At 33.4% G+C, this 20,105-nt stretch overlaps 1 protein-coding gene across 1 annotated transcript; it reads right to left on the minus strand.

The window, feature by feature from the left end:
- Positions 1-345: 345 nt before the first annotated feature.
- Positions 346-2,507, minus strand: LOC150108733 (snake venom vascular endothelial growth factor toxin barietin-like). Its single transcript, XM_090416187.1, has one exon. It carries the CDS (start codon positions 2,385-2,387, stop codon positions 1,941-1,943), a length of 447 nt encoding a protein of 148 aa, XP_090272313.1. The 5' UTR covers positions 2,388-2,507; the 3' UTR covers positions 346-1,940.
- Between the last annotated feature and the right edge of the window lie 17,598 nt (positions 2,508-20,105).

A 20,105-nucleotide genomic window follows, 5' to 3' on the forward strand; every position in this document is an offset into this window, starting at 1 on the left:
AATTTCCAGTTAATAAAACGAACACTCCACTCAATTTAACAGCTATGCATTCAAATCGCAGTAATAGTACAAGCCGATATTGGTTGTCTCTGATATGAAATATATTTTTGAATGCGAACGTTGATTTCAAATCAAACGCTAGAGTGCGTCAGTTTTTAATGTCTGCCACAGATTTATTTCATACCTAATGAGCATGTGTCTTTTGTTTTCATTTTTAATATAAGCAATTAGCGGAATTTTTTAAAAAAATCAAGTTTAGAGAGTGAAAAATAATGCAACAAGAGACTGAAAAATGATTACTGATATTTATTGGCTAAATAAAAAAAAATAAAATAAAATAAAATCATAATCACTTTCTCTGGTTAAAAATATAAATGCCCCAGAGTTTACAAAACTTATACAGTATTTTGTATATATGTATACAAGACTTTTCGTTGTTTTTGTGGGAAATTAAATGATATGAATCACTTGATAATGACATGAAATAAAAAAAAATGAAGTAGAATAAAATCATATAAACATGAAAACTCATTTCTTCATTCTTCCAAGTTCTTGTTTGATCATTCACAAAAGATTAAAAAACATCTTACACTTCAACAAATATCATTAAATTAAGTAAATAAATATGTTTCAATGCATCAATATAGCACTTACAATGAGAATAAATATATGTTATGATGTAAGGAATGGCAAAATATCACAGTTTATACATGTATAACAAGTATGACAAATATTCATAAAAAATGTAACTGTACATTCATAAGAGTTCTTAATGCATTTTCGTTATGGCAATTGTTAGAAATGCTATTAACAATGAAAGTTTTCATTAAATATTAACATTAAACTGTCGTATTATTCCAGGAAAGAGAAAAATATTAAAGTAACAGGTCTTAACTGATATAAAAATTGATCGGAGATAATATTTTCTCGTAAGGAAAAATGCATTTAATACCATTTAGACTAGAGATGGTAAAACGAATATAATAATTCAGAAAAAAAAATAATAATCGGAATGGTTTACAAAATAGGAGCTGCAAAACGAAAAAACTTGTATTTCTCGAAATTTTAACCTTCATTTTGTTCTGCGTAACAAGACTAGATAACAAAGCAAATCATAGTAGCTAGTTTATTCAATAGATGGCACCACAAATTACCTATTTTTGATTGAATTATTTGAAAATTGAAGGTGCATCGATTTATTTTTGCAAATTTGCAAAAAATAAAAATTAAATTAAAAAAAATTAAAAAAATGAATTTTAATATTTAAATTTAGTAGCTGGGAAAGAAGTTCAAGATGCTTGGTACGGGCTTCTGACATTTCATACCAGATTTTCAACTCATGTCAGTTCATTATTTAAATTATTTATGTACGAAAAATAAATAGTAACAAGAATCCATTAAGCGAAAATGGGGAGCTTAAGTATATATATATATATATATTATAAAAAATTCGTTAGTGCGTCATATTATGCAGACTCTTACGTAATAAATCTCTTGTTAATTAAAGGCAGTCCGCTATATGTAATATGACTTTGCAAGATGCAGCAAATCAGGCATAGACTCATATCGAAAATCGAAATATAAGCAGCTTGACAGTAATTACAAAGATATTTTAGATTAAATAATTTGCGAAAAATCAATCCTCCTTGAATACGAGTTATTTCTATCTGCAAGAAAATAAATATTAAATACGAGTTAAATAGAGAGAAGAAAAAAATGCGTGAAACATATAACTTGAAGGGTTCTAACGTCATTATAGGAGGAGGAACAAATTCCATTTATAAACTATATACAGATTTCAGGATTCTTGTGTTATATAAACTCTATATAAACTACAAAGAAATAATACCACTCATTACGACTATTTTATTCATAAAGGGTATCCACGTTACCCACCGTACACTTTGGGCAGCAAAATTTTCCTGACGCAGTGCTGTTCATTACCGTGGTACATCACTGACGGCCTGGCACTCACACTCCGTATGATTTGAGAAAGTGAGAGCTTCTAGTTTATGGATATTTTGTCCCTGAGCTACTTCCACGACGAAGAAATACAACGTAACTGGTTCCTGTTTTTTAGCGGCACATCGGAATTGATCACTCTGACAGCATCCAGTGTCGTTCCCACAACGATGAAGCACCGTACAGTGAGGAGCGTATGTCTTCCCGGTAGAGTTCAACGAGTTTACACGAATTACACGGGGAACTGGTACAGAACAATGAGCATTTCGGGCCACGTGCCGGCTGTGTAGACTTGCTTTTTCGAAAGCGGCTGGATCGTCATCGAGTTGCAGTGGAGAACGCTTTTGTATGACCCTGCAGTTCACCACTGACAATACAGCAACCATAAGAACGATGAAAGCAGCTAAACACTGGGAAGATGCCATGATATTAAAACTATAGCAAACTGCTTGTTTCTCTCCTCACCTGAATGGTAACTTAGGATTCCAATACGCTGAAAAGCTGGACCAGTTCAAATATGAAATGAAAGCATACACTCGCTTAGAGATGGCACTACCAATGGTTATGCTTCCTCTGGGATGCACTGATCTAATGACGCTTTGATCTGACACTGAGGGCATTTTTATAGTATCCTCTGGCAATGTCGACATTCCTGCGGTCCCTCGTGTGACACACTCGGAAACTCCCCACCAGAGGGGGCATACGTCAGTAACCGGGGGTTTCAAAACGGATGCTGCGAATGACAGCGGATAAGAGCTTGTCCTCTACAACTCACGTGTTTAGCTACGTACCGCTTGCTTTCTGTTTACTAGTTTTCCTAAAAGCCCTTTGGCTGTTCTTCGTAGTACGCGAAACCACGTGCTTGTATTACTACTTTTGCTTTCTGTTGAAGTCATTTTAAATGTACGTGTTATAATGATGGTGTTTGTAAGTGGAAGTAGGATTAATCATTCGAATATTAGCTATTACGTATAATTACGTTAGGTTAAAACTAATTGTTTTATGTGAACAGAAGCGGATATTCAAATGAATATCGACTTCACCTATGGGATACCTCTAGATTACGTAATTCTGCATGCTAAGCAGTTTTTAATCTATGAACTTATTAATAAATTGCCATCAATGCTGTTGACAATTTATTTTAGTTCAATGAATTCTAGTCCAATGAATTAAAAACAAAAATCCTCAGGCACTCAATACAGTCATTGACACGTTTCTCTAGATCTAGATTTTGTGACGTGGGAATTTTGTAGATGTAATAAAATTATTAAACCCAATACTAAGCAATAACAAACTGTTTCGATACATTCACTTTCATTCATAGTAATAATTTTATATCTTGGAATATTAGTGATAGTGGAATATTAATTATTAAAAACAGACACATCATTCTAAAAAAATTAAAAAAAAGTGATTCAATAAATTTCTCAGTATAACTAACCCAAAAAAACAACAAAAAAAAAATTCAAAGAAAAGTCACTTGCATGATTTTTTTCATGTCTCCTATCCAAAACATATTGTAAACTTACAGTACATTACTTCTGTGTATAGGCTCAGCCCCTTTTTTTTTTTTTGCCTTTTTTTTATTATTTCTATGTATTTTTGCATAAACTGGAAATTCTGTTCTAGAGACCAAACGTGGAACTGTTTTCAGCACTTCAGATCTCCTGTAACCACCTGTGGTCCGCGACGATGGGACAGGTGGTCCACAGGCTTAAATTAACCAAATAAATCTATATATTTTAATTATTCAAACAACACAAATTAAAATTGAATAAGTAAGCAAAAATTATTAAAATAGAATGAATACTTAAAAAAATATCGGCAGAATGACGAGTAATAAAAAAAAGAGAGATTGAGTGAAAAACAATATGGTTTTATTGCTTCCAACCTTCCCTTGCTGTTTTTGTCAGATTTAAAGTGAACATGTGTTGTCCACATGACCACATTTCAACCAATTGCTTGTGGTTTATTGATTTTTATTGTTGAAGGTTTCCTCCTTCAACCAAGGCCCAATATATCTTCACAAGTGCTAAGTAATACTTAGACAAAATATGTTGTGAGTTAACTCCAGTATTTATATATTTTTCGGAAATCGCGCGAAGTGCAAGCTGACAATTGAGTTGAAATGCTAACTCTCTTCAACCGAATTCCAATAATATGTGAAACTGCGATAAGAGCTTTCTCGGTTGAATTTTATTGCTGCCGAGCGAACTTACACAATCTAATTAATAACAATAGTTGTTTTTAGTTAGATACTGTGTTTGCCAGTGCAACATATGGTTTTGCTTGAGTCTATATAAACAGCATAGTTTCTGTATGAGGGGACATGTGGTTTATTAATTAGTGTCGTTTTTATCCCAGTTGTCTGTAATTGCACTATTTGTTGAGAAATATATTACACAGACTGCTTATATCTTATTCACTGACATAATAAAAGTACTTGTTTTTCTTGCCTCTGCAATATAGTGACTATTGGGGGAGGGCGTGTTGTTTACCGCGGGAGCAAGTTACTATCGCCCTGCTCTGAACGTGTTTCAGCGTTTTTTCATTTGCGAGGTATATGCGAAACTTTTTAATTTCTTTTTTCTAAAAGTTAAATCAGGGGTGAGAGTGATATGCTAGTAAGTACGGTATTTCAATTATGGATAAGTACATTGGTACCTTCTTTAAACGGAAAAATATCTCGGATGACAGTGATAATACAAAACGAGTTTGTAATGACAGTTTGTAATGTGTAATTGCTGAAGAGAAAGAAGTCTGTAACGAATCCACAGAAACACAGAATTTCCATCAGTTGCAATGCGATAATATTAATATGCTGAACGAAAGGAAGGATTTGCTGACTTGCTGGACATTCGATCAGTGGATCGCATTCAAAGGTAAATACAATTTTGTAGGAACATTTTTCTGTTTTGTGATTTTTCTCCCTTTAAAACGATAATTATGCCTACATTATCGTGTTATTATTCAACAATTGTTTACAGGTTTGAATGTGTATATAAAGTCAATATCAACAGTACCTGATTACGAACGCATGATGAAAGGGATGGGGAGGTTTGGAGCTTCCCCGGATAGCATTCAAAAGGTAAATACAATTGGTTATTTTGTATTGTGTCCACCTCAAAACTCTGAAACAGAATTTGGAAACATTTTCCGAATAACTTTTTATAAGAATTTCTGTGATTTCACGATCCATTTCAGGCTTGCAGTCACGAGAACGACCTTTCGTTATCGAGAAAAGAACAGCTAATTGAGCTTTTAAGTGACAGTGGGCTTAAAATGCAATTCCGTGATCGTGGTTTGGCTCGATTCTGGATCTCGCCTTCAGTGAGAAATCGTCATGCAGTTTTCTATAACCTATCTTTGCGAGAAACGATTTTTCATCGCTCCTTCAAATAAAAACAAAATACAGAATTCGTCTTAGTGTGTGTGTGTGTGTGTGCCGATCTTCGACTGAAGTTGACCAATATTGAGCCAGATATCCAGCAACTCTGCAAGGTCGAGAAGCTCATCCATCTCATTAAAAGTAAATAGCAACATAATTATATCATTTTATTTATTTGTTTAATAAAAATTAAAACTTTGTTTTAATTTTTATCCACAAAATTTAATTTTTTATCTATATATCCGGCCTGGTTGGCCGACTCTGCAGCCAAAAGGCTGAGAGTTCGGATCCCGCCGTGGGCATGGATGTTTGTGATTGTCTGTGAAAATACTAATGGTAGTGGTCGGCGGTAGACAGCATTGATGTAGATGATGATGATGATGATGATTGTAGTTGTGGTTGGTGAAGACGGAGAGTTTGTAGAGTAGGTGCACTTCCTCGATATGTCTTTGGACTACCTGGAGTTGTTATGTAATAATAATATCGACAAGCTTTATATGTTCATTGTACATCACATAGTTTGAATTTGGCACTTGGAAATGCTATATCTGTGACAAATAAGAAATTGCATTGGCATAATTGAAAAGGTACACAATTTCTTCAATACCCCTAAAAGACAGGACGTCCTTGTTGTTTATCTTTATTGTAATTATTATTATAATTATAAATTATTATAAACATATCTTTATATGTTTATCTTTATCATAAATATCTTTATTTAGCTTGCAAAAAATATTTGCGTGCACCTTACCATTGTCTAAAATAATGCGAAAATCTGACGGTGACCTCTTAATTGCCCTAAATTTTGTTGATGATGATGATATGGCTCAATTAAATACCGTTCGTGAAACACCAGAATCTTCATTTAAAGATATTTGCGATGAAGCATGTATAAAAGCCAATAATTTTAATATTGACATTAAAAAGCCAATGACTTCATCAAAACAAACATTAAGGTCCAATGTTCCACTCGATTCTGTAGAAGAGTATTTCAGGAGAACTATTTCATTCCATTTATTGACCAAATATGACTCAATTTAATGAACGTTTCACTCGGCACCGCAACATTTTGAAATATATTTTTTTCTCTTCTACCAAATGGAAAAGATGCTCCAACAGCAAGTGCAATGGAAGATTTTCGTCAATTGTGTGAATTTTATGCCGGTGATTTGCCTTATACAAATACAACAATTTTGAACGCCGAATTCAAGTTGTGGTATAAGAAATTTGAAAAACCGTTTGCAATATCTCCATGCAAAAATGCCGTTGATGCAGTTTTAAAGTGTGACAAAATGATATATCCTAACATCAATAACTTATTAAAAATATTTGCAACGCTTCCGGTAACAACATGTGTCAGCAGTGCAAAGGTCATTTTCTAACTTACCTTTTAAAAACCTATTTAAGATCTACCATGACACAATCACGATTGAACGGACTGGCTTTGCTATATATATACACAAAGAGAGAGATTAATGTAACCACGACTGATATAATTCAAGAGCTTTGTGAAAAGAAAAGAAAACTGGATTTTATTCTTTAAATAAATTTTTATAATCACCTAATGAATTTTATTGAATGAATTTTATTGAATGAATAAAATTTAACGAATTTTAGTTGAACGGATAAAAATATTTTTAATGCAAATTCATTGTATTAAAAATATCTTTATCCGTTCAACTCCCCCTCCCCACCCAAATTAAATCCTGGGTGCGCCACTGAAGCAAGGTAGAGATTTCACATCAGCAGTGAAATTCATCCCCTACCTAAACACAGTCATAAACATCCATTCTATGGTTGAATTGGAAACTGCAGCCTATAGGGTGGAAAGCTGATCGGCTAACCATTCGACCAACCAGATCAGCAAGTCGATTTAAACTGATTTTATTCTCCATCCTTTCAGAAAGTTATATGCATATTCCTTTTCATATGTGAGATCCCAAACTTCTTACAGTAGGCTCAAAGTGGTTTGATAAAGTAATGTGTGATCCCCTGTCAGTATTCTCCAATCATCAGAGTCTTATCCAATTACCTCGAGCAGTTTATAATCTTTGTGAGTGCATAATTATAAGGAATTATTTTTCAAATACAGATATATACTGTTATATCTCGCTTATTAATAAGGACCCGTTAACGGAAGTACAAATATGTGAAATATGGGAACGGGCTCCTAAATACAACAGCAAAAAAAAGTCGTTTTTAAATCTTTAGACAAAAATGAGTGAAGTGTCGACCTTCACTGAACTGTTCATTCCGAGGCTGCCCATTTTTCTTTTTACTATACAGCTTCGTTCAAAATCTGGATTATTTTCTCATAAGACCTCCAATTAATGAATCAGTCCCGAGATATACGGATAAAACCTTTGTTGTTAAAATTTTCTCAAGTGGGATCTCTTCATCCCGGAAGTATTTTCTGGTACCATATTTTGTTGTGTTAATTCTTACACTTCGTTCATGAGAAATTCCTCGTAGATATTCACGCAGTGACCAATTATGTGTGAATATCTTGGAGCTTCAGCTTCGGGCCTATTCCTAATCGTATTACTCTCGAGTTATGATCCAACGAGCATTCTTCTAGCAAGTTGGGCTGTACTTTTCCCAAACGGTTGACAGCATTGGGATACTTCCATCCATTTTTCAATAGTGTTGATTGAAATCACGACGTTATAATTTTTCCAAGATCCCTTTATCAACACTTTTAATTATCAATTGCATCAATTAATCGAGAAAAATGCATTGAAGATAGCGAGATTTAAATGTAATATCGTTGGAATGCCTTGACCCATAGGTTATATGAATTTTGATATACATACGTACATACAGCGAGATATCATTTTCAGATTTTACTTACATACAGGCTATATGTAGGTAAAATCTACATATAGCCTGCATATAGTATATATAGGTAGTAAATACTTAAATAAGGACTTTTCAAGTTAAGTTGAAATACCCGGTCTCATGAGGAGGTGGATATCTCCCCCGCTTTCCTTCAAAACATGCAAACCGTCTCCTGAGAGCACGCAGTTGACAGAGACGATATAAATGGGGTTAACTATAACTGGTTAACCACATGTGAAACAAATAACTTGGCATTTACAGATGAATACGTTCTGGAAGAGAAAAGAGAGCTAAATATATTATGCGTGTGTGTGTGTGTGTGTGTGAGAGAGAGAGAGAGAGAGAGAGAGGGGTTGATTGAACAAGATGTTTTGTTTCTTGTTTCAGATTGCAGGATATAGGATAAACAAAAGAAATTTATGACCTTAAATGTACTGCTAAACCTGTCTCTTTCTTTAAAGATATCTAACAACAATTACAAAAAAATAAATAAATACATGAGTTGTTCATTCCGTGGTTGGTTAGCGGCAGCTTCTTTCGCCTGAATAAAAAATCTCCGAGTTTTTATTTTGTTTTTAGATTTCCATCTGTGCGCATATCATTGCTCTGATGACTGAAGATATTACTGAAATGTAGGTACTTAGAAATATTCACTGTGAATTGTGGAGTTTTCTAAATTTTGGATTTGCATGAACTGATTCAGCGGCAAAAAGTTAGGCAAAACCATTCAAAATGATACGAAAGTATGCATTATAAGACAATAATTACAAATTTCAGTGTATTTTACCCTAAATCTGAGTTCAACAGCTGTGATAATTAAGACATCACTATACAGAAGTGTTATTATTGCAAAACAAACCTCGGGAAGTTTGCATATTTACCTAAATATATCCCACTGTTCCGCCAAGTTACTGTGATTAAACGAATTTGTTCTTCCATTCATAATTCATAATAATTCAAATCAGGTTCATCATATTTGAACAACTCATTAAGGTTAATTTGTACTGACATACCTTTAAAAATGTCACGTAACAAACAACTCAGTTTAGCAGTGACAGAAATCGAAGTTAATATCGAGTCCGCAATATTTATGTGAATAATTATTTAAATTGTTTACACAAGGCCATAAGATCCCATGGTACACCATGAGATGGTGAATTTTTGTGAACACTGAAAAGTTAAAAGATATAATCCACATTTTAAGAGTATGAATATTATAAATGAGAGAGAGAATCAAACTTTGTGTTACTAAAGTGTGTGTTGGTTTATAGGTTATATCTTATACCAAAGACTTGAAATCTGATTGATTTCTGTCTGTGTGTGTGTGTGTTACACATATGCCAATATTCGTATTTTATTCCGAATTTGTATCAAGTCCTAGTGCTTCTTGGCTCCATCATACTTCTGTATACACATACACTGTACGTAATATGTCGTAGAAGATTTCTGAAATAATATTTATAATGTTAAACATTTATAAAAATGCAATACCAAATTCAAGCGATGCAAATTTATATAAATTTGCATCGCCGAATTGAAGCCTTCTGGCTTTTTATTGTAGTAAGTGCATTCTTCACGCGTGCATATTTTCGATATTCAAAATGACGGGAATGTGCACTTTATTATTTGAGTCAAAAAGTAATGTCCCTTAGAAAGTATGAGATACCAACATCGGAAGAATTGAACCCAAATAGTAGTCGTAAATGACACTGTATTAAGAAGATTTAGAAGATGAACTTTGTGACGACTAAGATATATAAACATCTGCATTCTGATCGTCATGCAATTTTCTGATGAGCAGAATACAGATCATCATTCATCTCAGAAGAATTTTCGTGTTTTTTTTTTTGTTTTTTTTTTCTGTAAATGATGATGATGACTTCACGAGAAATAAATATAATTAGAAATACTACCACGGAATAAAATGTATTCATTCACTTCTGAAAGAATTGTTAAAGAACAAATTACGATTCTTGCGAGAGAGAGAGAGAAACACAACATACGAAGAAATGAAAAATTAATGAAATGTTGTAACAACAAGGTTTGATCCAACGGCATCTCTTTAAGTCGCTGATATAACTTTCTATAGTCTGCTAACAGCGAAAAAAAATATCGACTTTTCGTAAGTTTTAATTGGATGTGTACATTTGAGTAAGTAGAAATTAATATTTCAGTTGTTATTTTAGATTACATCGAAGTTACTGAGGCCATGAGGCAAATGTATTTCTCTTAGTTGCTTGGATTCTTTGACTTATATGATTTACGGAGAAGGAAATCCGAATTTATGGGAGACATAAAACCCTCGGAGACTGGCTAACTTACCTTTAGCTGAAAAATATGTTATAAACTTCCATCGTTTATGGATTCAAATCCAGATTTTTTCCCAACCAAAGATATTTGTTAAATACTTCTTGATCTAGACACGATTTAAAGAAGTGGGTCATATGGAAAAAAGCATTTAGATTTGCATAATGAATATATTGGCTGCATTTGTATAATAAAACAAACCACATTAGGATACATTATTAGGCATAAAGGACAAACACACTTTTATCATGTTTCCGAAATGTAATTCTTCTTCATATATACAGGTGTTTCAAAAAGAATGTCCCGATTGTATATCTCTGCAACCACGAACCACAAATGAATGCGACTTATACCATGTGAACTTGTACTATGAGTTTGATATGCCGATATGTCTTACTTCATACTTGGTAATTTATTTTGTAACTGTACCACATTTTCATTATTAAATATAATTATTTGAAATCGGGTCATTATTTTTGAAACACCCTGTATAATTACAACATCAGCTGAAATTAGGAGAGTTATTTTCTATTAGCTTCCCTTTATTCAGCTAATGTTGTAATTATACAGGGTGTTTCAAAAATAAGAGAGTTATTTTCTATTAGCTTCCCTTTATTGCTGCACTTAGTGCAATTAAAAAAAACAAACAAACAGAAATTCATTTGTAACGCAAGCAGAACATGTGAACAATATGAGAAAAAATGCAAGAGATTGGAGGAGGAAGGGAAACCAGTTACATTTTTCCGCATTAAAGTATGAAATTGAATGTCTCATTGAATGTCACGTAGGCAATTAACAGTAGAATCATTGTCGTTTTAAATGGACTGTGATGTCACGGACAACTGCTTAGAATTGTAACTCTTGATTGCTACTCTGTGTGCCAATGCTTCCCTCTTTCACCAGAGTGAAAGAGGGAAGCATTGGCATGCAGATCTCGTTACGCTGCCAACATTTGACTGTTTTATTATCCACAGGTTCAGGGCGAGTGTAGGTCGCAACATTCAAAGAAACGTTTCTATGAATTTAATTACCGAGATACTTAAAAAAATCATTGAAGGAGCGCCTTGAGACTCCGCTGATTTACTGATAACTATCATTTAATTTGTTGTTTAATATTATATAAAATTATTTTAAATATTGGATTTATATTTTCTGTGAATTTATTAAGAACTTTGAAACATTTATTTTTTCCATATTGTGTATCCGTTCACCTAATAAAATTTCTAAATGAATTTTAATAGTGTACACGATGTATTTTGTATTCATAAACTCATCTTAAGCATATAACTTATCAGGGATATTCTTAAACAGTAGTTTATTTATGATGCCCAGTGTGGAATCCTCATCTCTTGCTAGAAATCTGAACTGACGTGGAAAAAAAAAAAATCATGTTTGCTTCTAGAGTAGGGTTCAAATTTATCTGACCCTCGACTCGCCCATATTCCAATTGTAATAACTGTGCTAAAAGTTTCAATCCTTAGGGGATGGGGTTGTGACAACAAATATATTCTTCATCTAGGTCACGAGTTGACCTAGCGCCGACCACTTAGAAGACATGAGCACTTGCCCAGGCGTCTATCTATTCTAAGTGGTCCGCGCTAGGGCAACTGGTGAATGCGGCGACTGTATTCCCGTAAGCTCTCTGGTCAGTTTTTTTACGAAACTTTCATAGTTTCTACATTCGGCTTTGAAATAATGCTGGATTTAATATCCACTTGATTTATATAAATTTGTATCGCCGAATTGAAGCCTTCTGGTCTTTATTTTAGTAAGTGCATTCTTCACGGGTGCATATTTTCGATATTCAAAATGACGAGAATGCGCACACTTTATTATTTGAGTCAAAAAAGTAATGTCCACTAGAAAGTATGAGATACCAACATCGGAAGAATTGAACCCAAATAGTAGTCATAAATGACACTGTATTAAGAAGATTTAGAAGATGAACTTTGTGACGACTAAGATAAATAAACAACTGCATTCTGATCATAATGCAATTTTCTAACGAGTAGAATACAGATCATCATTCATGTCAGAAGAATTTTCGTGTCTTTTTTTTTTTTTTTTTTTCTGTAAATGATGATGATGACTTCACAAATAGGGTAGATTTATGTGTTTTCTTGGATCACTGGTTAACGAAAAAAAAAAAAAGTTAGATTGATACTTGAAGGAAGGAGTGAGAACTCTTAAAAATCTTTTTCTTCTACACCTTGAGATATAAGCCCAATATTAAGAATTGGGAGAATGATACGTTTAAGAAAACTGATACGTTTCGCCCTTATACAGAGTAATTCTAGAAAATATTTTCGATAATGTAATGCTAGATCTGGTGCATCCACATATTAACAGTAATTACGGGAAAAAAAGAAAATCCAAGTCTAGTACAGCCAATTCTGTCTGGGCAGCATCTTCATTAAACACGAACAAGAACTGAATCAGATCTTGAAGAACTCCTTTATATTTTCATAAATACAAATATATTATTTTTCGATGAAGGAGTGCTGAGCCACCTTTCTATTGTTACAACTAATAATAATAATAATAACCGTTAGTTTTCCATCCGTAAAATTGAAGTGAGTTCTTGTAAAATTGCAGGTGTTCACAGTCCTTTTGATTCCCTAGCGATTGCGCAATAACTACGCCAATTTAAAAAAGGTTAACACACGCAACAAAGTCGCTTTTATGTAAATTTTCTTCGCATGAGTAACTGAAGGTATATTTATAGTTCAATGGCAATGTTTCCTTGACCTACCTAAGGGGTTAGAAGAGCTGTCCTTGACGAAGGACGTCGAACGGTGAGGAAGAAGCAAGTAGAGGGCAAAAAGTACGGATACCACCCTCAGAGATGGTCTCTGTGTGAGCCAATTCCAGACACAACAGATAAGTATTACTCGCAAAATAAAAAAAAAAGCCAAAAGATTTTAAAGATTGAATAATAATAGAGGAAATAATTGTAATAATGCTTTGGGGTGAAGCCGTCCTTACTTCTACCTCGAAGCAAAGTGCCCAATTTTTGACAAAATATTATCCTTTGTTGAGTAATAAATCATGTCTTGTTAGATACTCAGATAATGCTGAAGATAAAACATTTGGAAGCACTTATTTTAAAGTGCTTCAAGTGTTCCTGGCTTCTATCCGAAATGTAATGGATACAAATTATACTCATATCTGCACTGGCATACAATGCATAATACAAAAAAACTTTCTGTTCAAATTTCTTTTATAATAATAAATCAGAATGGCTAAGGCAGTTGAAGCGGAGTGATTTTTTTTTTATATTTGTTTATTATCAGAACTGTAAACTAGCATACTTGTATTGCTTGTGTTTAGATGACGTTCAGTAAGTGGTTCCAAGTTCACCAGGATGCGACTGTTGCACGAGGAAATCGTTTTTAAAAATCATTATGTATCCTTCATCGCACAATAGATTATCTGCTTTGGTTTAAAATTCTATTTAAACAATTTTGAAGATCTTCTGAGCATCCAGGACCGGCTCTACCGATGGTGCAACAAGTGCATTTGCAAGGGGCGACAAGTTTTTTGGGGCTGCAAAATTGACCTAAACTATACGAAAATGAATCATAAAAAAAGTCATTTATTCCTTCTCTGTTGAAACCAGACTTCAGGATGTCGTTAGTTAAATTTTGCATTTATTTCCGATTCCATTGCTGGCCGTGAGTTGACCTTGATCTGAGGTTAAATCTCATTTAATCAGTGATACCAAACGATCATTATGAGATAATTGGTTAAGAGCAAACCGAGACTGTTAATAATACTCTTTTTTTTTATACAGTTATTAAGATTTGACTTTTAAAATAATTTTAAACATTCTAATGTCTATTATAATTTTAACATTAGAATGTAAATAATTTTAACATTCTAATGTCTGATAAAAGAAGAAAAAAAAACTATCAGGCGCAGAATATCGCAAACGAAAATCGGAAAAAGAACGCGACATTCAGAAGCAAAGAAAGCGAGACTTTGCACAAATATCTAATAACTGAAACAGCTAATGTAGTACAAGAGAAAATAAGCGAAATGACCGATAACAATGAGGGCGGAAAATATGCTACTGCACGAGGCGACAAAATTCCTAGGGCCGACCCTGTGAGCATCCATGCTTCCAAGTTGTCTCCTTGATATCTAATGCTTAAATATGTTCTGATAGTTATATTCTCTATATTTAAGAATGCAGTGATTATTTTACATGAAATTAGGTTTCAATTTCTTAATTAAATACTAATACATGACACCATGAAAAATGTGAATAATTTTGATTTTAAATGGGTATAACCACTACCTTGTTAGCGTATTTATTAAGAAAATAATAAGACAGGACCAAGCGAGAAAATCACATCCCGGAACTAGTCAAAATGGAAATTTCTATAGTAACAAACAGAGGTGTCTTCCAAGTGTACCTTCTCGCAAAAGAGTTTAATCGTAATAAAAGGAATCTAGTGAAAACATTTTAACGTTGATCAAATCCTATGATCAATAGAATTTAAATGTGATCAAAGGTGATTTAAAGGAAATGTTCAAATTATTATTATTATTGTTACATCACACCTCCAGGGAGTCCAAACACTCATCGAGGGAGGGCATCTACTCTACAACTCTGCGTCTCACTACTCCATCAACCTTCATCATCTAACACCAACGCCATCTACCATCGACTACCACCACTAGTATTTTCACAGACAATCACAAACAGCCATGTCCACGGCGGAATTCGAACCTGCAGCCTTTTGGCTGGAGTGCGTAATATGTAATATGCATACATTTGGATATGATCAGTGTGAATACTTTAGCATTGCCAAACAGTAATTCTAACTTGGTCTTTCGTTGCTTTTATCGTTTTATTAAAACGATAATTTTTAACAATAATAAAACGATATAAATGACATCCTCCATAAATGAACAAGTGACAAAGACAGACAGCTGCGGTTTACTTACTGAAATCTATTTTTACATACAGGTACTCAAAACGTAAACCTTATACCTGGCACAAACCTTGGAAAGTGCAAAAATTAAATAACGGCATATGAGTTATTAACCGGTCTTATACAGAAGTGACTGGATTTACCTCGCAAATAGTTGAGTTTTTCATCCTCCAAAACAAACAGATGACCTGAGAAAAAAGTTATTTACTGTGGCATATGTGTTATTCGATAGTTATGGATATTCCACAGGTTTCGCTATATAAGAAAGAACATACTGAGTAACATACTAAGTAACATTTTTCACAAATTTAAATGCAGTATCTTGGTTAATATTTATTTTCAACTGATTAAGCTTTATTTTAATGTTGCTCATTCGCATCAAAATTGTTTTATCAACGGATACTATTACTTTGGACTTCTTTAGAGAGAGAGAGAGAGAGAAAGAAAGAGAGGCTCAGTCCATATCACGAAGCACTAAGATTGGAAAGACCTAGGCTCAAAACCTGTATAGAACTTGAGGACCTTCTCAAGGGATTTTCAGCTGTAGGTGAGTTATTAACCGGAAGTGGCTGGATTTACCTCGCAGATAGTTGGATTTTTCAACCTACAAAACAAACACGCTGGCCTGAGAACACACACACAGTAGACTACTCCTATAACCGTCATGTCGCAATTTTCTGATCCTGATCGAGTGCTAGGGTATTTAAGATTTTGTGATTGCCATTCTAGCGCAGACCAAATGATGCATTTCATACACAGTCTCTGGAATGTATGAGGAAATTTCCCTTGCCATCTATGAGAAGTTGGAGGAGAACCACCATAACAAGGAAGTGTTATTATGTAATACTATCTAGACAATCCAGTCTTATACGGAGATGACAGGGGTTTCCTCCTGCTTCTTCTATACAAGATTTTTAATTCAAGGAAGTAAACCGACCAGAAAAGCACATGCAATTAATAATCATAATACACTGGCCTCATAGCCTTAGTTGTTTCTTCTGCAAATCTAAGGAATCTTACCACCACTGCCAGGATGAGTCAGAGATTAAAGAACAAATAAACAGCATGTGTATCCAGTATCCTTTGAAATGGGCCGAAACGTATAACTGAAGTTTGCAAAAGAGGCAAAGTTTCTGCATTTGATCATTTCAAAGTGAAAAAATGTGGATTTGCATCAGTTAAGTGTTTCAATATAAGCTGAAAGTGAAGTTGGAGATTGCATTTCAAGATTCTTTTGATAGGATATCCTCCTCCTCCTTCACCTTTAAAATACTTCTGTCTCTTCTAAAACCGTGACAGTTGGCGGAATTTTTGAATGAGGAGACAAAAGAAGAGGTTTATTTGGAGTTAAAAAGAAGGTATTTGGAGTTGTGATATTATTTTTATTTGCGAGCACTAAAGACACCTAAGAAGATTCTTTCACAATATTGGTAGTTGGCTGAAGAAAATACGCGATTTTCAGAATTTAGTGTGTGGTAAAGAGAGTAGACAAGCGTTGCTGATTGTAGCAAGGAAGCGTTTACCAAAGAGGATCAAAAATAAATGATTGTAAATTATATTTCGCATTCTCTGCCATAGAATATCAGATTAAACAAAGATATAAGCGGTACTCTTGTGGACGAAGGAATCATATGGAACGTAATTCAAACAGTCGAAATTTATGGTAGTTGTTACAGCTACATTTGGATTCAGTCAAAAACAGATTAGACGTGGATGTCTGTTACTGACGAGCCAAAATATTATGACTAACCACCGCATTTTGCTTGACTGAGCATTTTCTGGAAACAGGTCTAATAGTGACGGCATCCTACTATAGATATTGTTCTCATGGACATCGCTTAGTCCTTCCATCGCCACTAAACACAACAGAACCTTCTCTTTCTTATTGGAGATTGTTTCCGACCAGATATTGCCCTACCTATTGACAATGTAGCCCAATGGATCTGTACTTTTCCAGTATGACAACACACACCGTGTCACAACACAGGCTCGCGTAGGTTCAAAGAGCATATTCAAGCATTCTGTACGCTCCCCTTGCTGCCTCAACTTCTGATTTTCATCCATCATTTTCGGGATCATGCGGTAGCTACTTCCGCCGGTCAACACCAATATTTCGCTCGGTCGCTGACCTCTGGACATTAATTCTGTTTAGCCGGTTCAGAATACCTCCTGACATCACCTGTAGTGTAGTGGAGTGTGGTGGAGTTAATATCACGATTGGTGTAAGCCAAAGGAGGTTCAACACGCTGCACGTGGTCGTAATGTTTTGGCTTATAAGTACAGCACTTATGTCTGTGTTTATTCTGCGAATGTTGGTAAAGTGAATAAAGTAATTTTGATAGTTATTTTATATATATATAAACAAACAGTGACATTACACTGTTTGTTTTTATTTCCAGGACGGATTTTGGTAAGCAATCGATTAGGCCTTGTACGATGAGAAAAAAAAAAAAAAAACACACACACACATATATATATATATATATATATATATATATATATATATATATATATATATATATATATATATATATATATATATATATATATATATATATATATGCAGCGCCTCCACATATCATACTATTCGAGCTCTCTGTTGTCTCTATCTGTCTTTTCTCCATCTTTTGAAAACTAAACGGTTGGTACCACTAGAATACTTACCCGTATCATGAGCTCGCAAGTACTCAACAACAACAAGAACAAAAAAAGAAAATGCTGCTCATCTTGAAGGATAACTGAGCATGCGCTAACCTCCCTACTCTACATTAGTGTTGCCGAATTAAAAGTTCACTGTTCCACGATCCTCACTGGAAAGAACGTGTGCTATGAGGAACAATAAAAGTTAAGAATAACCGGTTTAATGCTTTGCCATCAGCGAATCGCGTACTTCATAACAATCTTCCCGGGTCTTTCTCGTCATTTCTGAAAAGATATTGCAACATCTCCCCATCCTTTCCATTCTCGTCTTGATTCTGTTTGCATTTATTTAAACTAATTTAAATATAATTGATTTACATAACTTTCACCTTATTTTTCATTAAATTTCATACCACTGATAGTTGTGTACCATCAGCGGTAGTGGTACACCTACGACTATTTGAGAAATACAGTTATAGAGCATGTATTACTCAATCTAATAGCTCATCCCAGAGATAACCAAATAGCGACATCAAGGCACGGTCCGGACCTCGATGTAATTCTTTTTGAATGTGCAAGAATTTTGTAAACTACTAATTTTCTAAAGGAGGTTTTCTATTTTATTTTCATTGTCTATATAATAGGAAGGAAAAATTTCTGCAATAATTAGTTTTATGATGAAAATAGAAAAGCGTGGTATTCATGTGGAAACCATTTCATCTTCCACTCCCTTCATAATCGTAATTTTTTGCTATTTTGAAATCGTGCAAGCCAACGTCTGGCTCCGACCATTGGAAGGAACGAAAGCGGCCATGGAATATAATTTCGTTATTGTTAACTTAACAGATTTCATAAAATAATCTTTTGATTTTAAAATAAAATACAATAAATAGATAAAACTTGATAAGTCTGGGGAGGAAGGGAAAAGAAATACGCAAATAAACAGATCTTATAAAACTGCCTCATTCATCTTTATTTGAAAAGTTCTTTGCTTCCTAAATAGGATTCGAACCCGGGCCTTTGAAGTTGATATTGCATATAATTATAAACAGCAGTGTGTGAAAATATACTTTTTTTTCCCGCTCAACAATGTAAGGGGAACAAAAAATGTTCAAATTAGACAAAGAATTCTACTAATAGCAAACAGCCCACGCAATCGTGCAGATTACAAAAGCCATGCTGCCTGGAATGTAACGGCGGAAAGACAGTTCTAAAATTTCTGGTTATCGATGACCTTCATAATGTGCGCTTGCTTGCTTCCTTCCTTCCTTCCTTCCTGTGTGACTTGTATCTTTCTTCATTCCAAAGCCTGTGAATCAGCTGATTATGGAAGTTTCCATTTTGCATATGTAACGATTCAAGTTCTTCCATATCTCATGCTAATAGTATGTGACTTCAAGGGAGAGTTGAAAAACGTCGAGTATGCAATAATGTATAATGTTTACTGATATATATATATATATATATATGTATATGTGTGTGTATATATATATATATATATATATATATACGTATATGTGTATATATATATATATATATATATATATATATATATATATATATATATATATATATATATATATATATATATATATATATGTATATGTGTGTGTATATATATATATATATATATATATATATATATATATATATGTATATGTGTGTGTATATATATATATATATATATATATATACGTATATGTGTATATATATATATATATATATATATATATATATATATATATATATATATATATATGTATATGTGTGTGTATATATATATATATATATATATATATATATATATATATATATATATATATATGTATATGTATATATATATATATATATATATATATATGTATATGTATATGTATTATTCTACAAAGCAACAAAACTTTCATGTGTAATCTGAAAGTTAGAAATAGTAGGTGCTCCATCAAATAAAAAAGCTTGCTTACATATGCTTATATTTAAACTTAAGAAGCAACATGAATGTAAGGTTCAAAATACCACTCAATATATAATTA

This window comes from Typopeltis vanoorti, chromosome 3 (assembly GCF_054136105.1).
Source record: "Typopeltis vanoorti isolate ZY-2024b chromosome 3, IOZ_Tvanoo_1.0, whole genome shotgun sequence".
NCBI classification, from domain to species: domain Eukaryota; kingdom Metazoa; phylum Arthropoda; class Arachnida; order Uropygi; family Thelyphonidae; genus Typopeltis; species Typopeltis vanoorti.